At 17.0% G+C, this 5,633-nt stretch overlaps 1 protein-coding gene across 1 annotated transcript; it reads left to right on the forward strand.

Annotated features, from left to right (window-relative positions):
* Positions 1-3,149: 3,149 nt before the first annotated feature.
* Positions 3,150-3,590, forward strand: PGAL8A_00412300 (conserved Plasmodium membrane protein, unknown function; the record flags this gene model as incomplete). Its single annotated transcript, XM_028672833.1, has 1 exon — positions 3,150-3,590. One exon carries the CDS (start codon positions 3,150-3,152, stop codon positions 3,588-3,590), a length of 441 nt encoding a protein of 146 aa, XP_028529346.1.
* Between the last annotated feature and the right edge of the window lie 2,043 nt (positions 3,591-5,633).

A 5,633-nucleotide genomic window follows, 5' to 3' on the forward strand; every position in this document is an offset into this window, starting at 1 on the left:
GTAATTTTTTTTAAATATAATTTAATAATATTTTATTATCAATAAGAAGGAATTATTATGCGCAATAATTTCATATCGAAGAGAAAAAATTTTAAATAGAATTAATTAATACATGCAAAAAAATTTTTATAAAACATGAAAATTATTGTTATTATTATAATTGAAGTCATAACTATGCAATGAAAATTGATAAAAATAGATAATAATGAAAACAAATTTGAAAATAATAAAAAATATTATAATTTTCTAAAAAAATAAGATGAATATGAAAAAAAAAAAAATGTAAGTATATAAAATTTTAATAAAAAATATTAATGCAGGAAAAAAAAACGAAAATAAAAAAATAAAAATAAGGATTTTTAAGAGTTAAAATATAAATAATTATGATTATAAAATTAGTGGCTAATTTTCTAAAAAAATAAGATGAATATGAAAAAAAAAAAAAATATAAGTATATAAAATTTTAATGAAAAATATTAATGCAGGAAAAAAAATGAAAATAAAAAAATAAAAATATGGATTTTTAAGAGTTAAAATATAAATAATTATGATTATAAAATTAGTGACAATTAAAAGTTATTTCATATTAAGATATAATGATAAAATATTAATAACATTACAAAAAAATAACAGTAGTACTGAATTACTGAATATTTTATTTTAATGAAGTTAAAATGTCGTTATGATGTGGTAAATAAATTTTACAATATAAATGTTATGAATATATATTATTGAAATATAATCGACAATTATTTTTAAATAAAAAAATAAAAGCAAAATCTATATATTATAGACTATAACAATTTAACAATAGCATAAATTTTACAATAATATTGAACACTCATTAAAAACAAAATTAGTGAAGTCTGTTTTTATATTCATATGAAGTTATAATGACTAGTTAAAATTTAGTAATATTTGAAAAAAAAATGCAATATAAATTTTTTGCATGCATTATTTTTATGATAGGAATAAAAAAAAATGTTTTGTAGAAATGTTAATGATACTTAGATTTTTTCAAAAATAACATTAAATAATTATAAAATTTATGAATTTAATAATACAATGAGAAAAATAATGGTGATAATTTTTCTTTTTTATATATACAAGGTTTATAATAAACTTTTATATGTTATCAATGCATTATTTTGATATATTGAAAAATTTGCTTATTTTTTTTTATTGTATTCTTACTCTACACGTAAAATAATGACTTGATAGTCTTTGAACAATTAATACTTTATATGAATGATTTTTCAAAAAGATATATACTCTAGTACTTTTTAAGATACCTTATGTTTTTTATATGGACAATCATAATTAATTCGTCTTAAAATATAAAATAATGTTTATACTTTCTTTTTAGATAAATCATTTATTTTACATATTAAAAGAAAGATAACGTAAACATTTTTATTTAGATAAAAAAAAATTTTTTATTAAAAAATTAAATAAATTGTATCTAAAAAAAGATAATACATATTTATATATATAATTAAATTAATCCCTTTTTATTAATAAATGTTTGCATTTTTATATAAGAATTTTTTAAATTATAATTTTTGGGCAATTAACAACAAATTACATAACCATAATAGATTTGTTTGTATTAGATTAGTGGAATGATACTTTAAGTTATATTGTTGTATTCTATTTTATATGCTTGAATTTTTTTTTTAATATTCTGAATTATTTATTTTTATTAATATAAAAGAAACTGTAAATTATTAAATATTATTGAAGCAAAAATTATGCACTACAAATTTATTAATTAATAAATTAAATAATAGATACACAAAAATAAAGTAAATAATTTTTCCACAATTCTAGTACTCTTATTAAGAAAAGAAAAGGTATTACTATTATAGAAAGAACTCTTTTTTCTTTTTATGTATAAATGATAAAATTTATTTGTTCTTTAGTTATATATGTATGTTTTAATGTCNAATCTCTTGTTTTTGTTAATTTAATAACAATTGTTTAGGATTACTGAATATTATTATTCATAACATTATAATTAAAATATATCTAATTAAAAAATGATAACTAAGAAAGATTTAACTGTCTTAAAATAACAATATGAAACACATTCAAATAAAGAAAATATTTATCCCCTTTTTAATTTGAATATGGACCCCAATAAGGAAAGAACTTAGGATCTGCAAAGGCCTAAAAAACATTGTATTTGACATTTATAACTAGATGATCAAATGATTCAAAGTATTCTGGGAAAGAAGTTAAATAATTGGCTTTGAATTCATATCTATAGCAATATTTTAGCAGATGTCATTTGCTCTTGATTATCTTATTCAATTTCCTTGTATTGGTATATGGATACCGAATCTTAATTCCCTTTTACTTTTGTGTTTATTTTCTTTTCTTGTCCCACAGCTTCAGCATCAACAGATTGAAGTGGTGAAGTGGTATGCCAGGAAAGAAGACAAGTCTTAAGAGCAGTGAAAAAAAGATTTTACATACAGAATAATTACAATTTAGAAAATTATATATTTATTACTTTCTGTTTTCTGATGGTTCCTCTGCTGGTAGAAAGAAATAGCCTTCAATAATGGAAATCTATAGGAACTTTACTTTTCATTTTCCCTTTTTTTTTTTTTTTTTTTTTTTGAAAAGACGTTTTTAATTAAAGACTATTTTCACAAATTTTTTTTTTTTTTTTTTATAAAAGGAATGCATTGCATGAAAAAAAAATAAAAGAAATATCTTATAAGAAGGTGCTTTTAAAAATGAATCAACTCAATGATTCTTATAAATTAAAAAATAAAAGAAGTTTATCAACTGTTGAATTATTGAAACAAAATATAAAGACTTTGAATCAAAATGTTTTAAAAAAAAATGAAATGGTAATTTGTCTACAAAAAAAAAAAAAAAAAAAAAAAAAAAAAATTAAAAAAAAAAAAAAAAAAAAAAAAAAAAAAGTTAATAAAATAATAGAAAAGATATTAAAAAATATAATAATAAAAAAATATAATAAAAAACTAAAATATTATTATTACTTATAATAAATTATGGGTAATAAGGATAATATATATGAAAAGTAGTTGTAAATTATTATTAAAGTTAAAAAGAATAAATAAATTTTATCATTTTTTTTTTTTTCTTTTTTTTTTTATTATTAATTGTTTATTACAATGAGCACAATACAAGATGATAATTTAAATGAACAATCTACTAAAACTACAAAAAGAAAAAATCAGAAAGTTGGTGCAAGAAAAAATGTTAAAGAAAATTATAAGGAAGTAAATATAAAAGAAGGAAATAGTCAATTTTGTCATCGTAATTTTAAATTAATATCGTTATCATTAGGATATATTATAAATACTTTTTTTTATTTTTTGTTCATTCATATTTTTAGTAAAATTCTTGATAAATTTATATATATGTTGTCTAAAATATCAGAATATGATTATAATGATAGTTTAGTAATAGGGTCTATTAAAATTATAATTATTTTATCCTTATGGTATAAATATTTCTCTGGTGGTTATGATGGAGATCCTTTTTTTCAGTTTTTCAAACATCATTTTAAATTAATCAACAAAAGTAAAAAAACAAAAAATAAAATAAAATGAGTAAATAGTATTAAAAAAAAAAAAAAAAAAAAAAAAAAAAAATATATTTGAAAAGTTTAATTAAAAATTTACTTATTTTTATTAAAAAATGTACATTTAGTGTGTGTAAATCTATGATTATATATAAGACAATCTTAAAATAGTGGATAATTTTTCCTAAATATTTTCATTAATTTTTTAAAAGAATTTCTCTTAAAATTAAAATCCCTCTTTTTCTAAAAAAATATGATTAAAAACAAAGAAGTTACAACTAAAAATAAGAAAAATAAAATATTTTTTTAATATAGTTATTTAAGATCCTTTTTTAAATATTGAACTTGAATAATTAACTTCATACTTTACGCATATGTTATTAAATATTATTTCATAAAAGGTGAACTAAATTCTTAATTAATTAAAGCTAGAAAAATACTACTGGAAAAAAATTAACGGTTTATTTTATTAATTACTTTTAATTTTGTTAGTTAAAAGATAATTGATTTAATGATTTATTAATTTACTGTCCATAAACTTTTTTGGTAATTATGAACAAATTAATTAATGAAGAGAATGTATAATAATATATATTTCTTTTATTATATTTAAATAATTTAATGTATATATATATAAATAAATATATATATAATATTCAAATATTTACATAAATATGAATTTTTATATTTATTTAAGATTTTAATGAATAATTTAATAACTTTAATAAGATAGTCAACAAAAAATATAGCAAAAAATATATAGAGAATTCATATTGTTTTTAATTAAATCAATTACTCATACTATAAGGATATAATATGTAAGTTTTTAATTAGCTCAAATTATGTAAGCTCCTATCACGCCATTCACAAAACATGTAATAAACATTTCATGTAAAGAGAAACATAACGATTCTTCTGAGCATTTTTTTCAAAAAGCACATCAATATAATTTTATCATACATTCTTTAAGCTTGGATGTTTTCTCTTTACGTATGTTTTGGGATATTTTTAACATTGTATATATTTTTATACACTAAAGATGTATCTGTTAAAAATTTATTATTTTGAGTCACACAAAAGTTCAAGTATATTATTATGAAAGAAAAATAAAAAAGTTATAAATAAATATATAACTATATATATATAAAAAGAAAAATGCACCTAATTTAATGGAAATTTTATAGATACAGATAGTTTCGAATCTCATGTTATCCTTAATTAAACTATAGTATTTTAGCAAGTTTCCCTTTTTGATCAAGTAGTAAAAATAATTTCATTAATATATTTACATAATGTATAAAAATATATTAATATATTCTTAACTTATTATTTAAAATTTTATTAAAATTCTTAATTCTTTATAAATACTTTAAACTGGAATGCTAACAATAATATATAAAAATGTTACTTACCTTTTTTAATACTCTATTATTTTGCTACTTAAATACTTTCAGAGAAATTTAAACAACCATATGAATAAAATGCAATAGAATAATTTTTACTTATTGTCTTTATAAAATTATTTATTATAAATAGCATATAATCTTAATATAATTACAATATAAAATAAATTATTTTATATTAAAATTAAAGTTATTTAATGCTACATTAAATCAATATTTTATTTATTAATTGTCTGTATAACTTTGGTATAACATTGAGCAAACGAATATAAAAAAAGTATGTAAAGTGATCTTTACAAATTTTAATTGTTAAAAAAACATATTTTTGTTAAAAATAGGAAGACATTATATATATGGTTTACACAAAATAGTGTTTATTGCGTTGGAAGAATTTACTTAAATTAATAAAAATATTTTTTCATTCTTATTAAAACTTACACCCTTATTATAAAACCTCTAATTATGTATAAAATAATTTTTTTAAAATAAATAACATATAGTTGTAAAAGATTATTACATCCTTTTTAGAAATATGTAAAAATTCAACATGAATGAAAAAAAATTTTTTTTTTTTTATTTTCCTTTTTAAACTTAAAATTTAATTTTTATAGTTACGAAAACTAATTTTATAGAAAAAATAATTGTTTTATTCATTATTTGTTAAGTGA

Source organism: Plasmodium gallinaceum (assembly GCF_900005855.1).
Source record: "Plasmodium gallinaceum strain 8A genome assembly, contig: PGAL8A_v1_113, whole genome shotgun sequence".
Classification (NCBI taxonomy): domain Eukaryota; phylum Apicomplexa; class Aconoidasida; order Haemosporida; family Plasmodiidae; genus Plasmodium; species Plasmodium gallinaceum.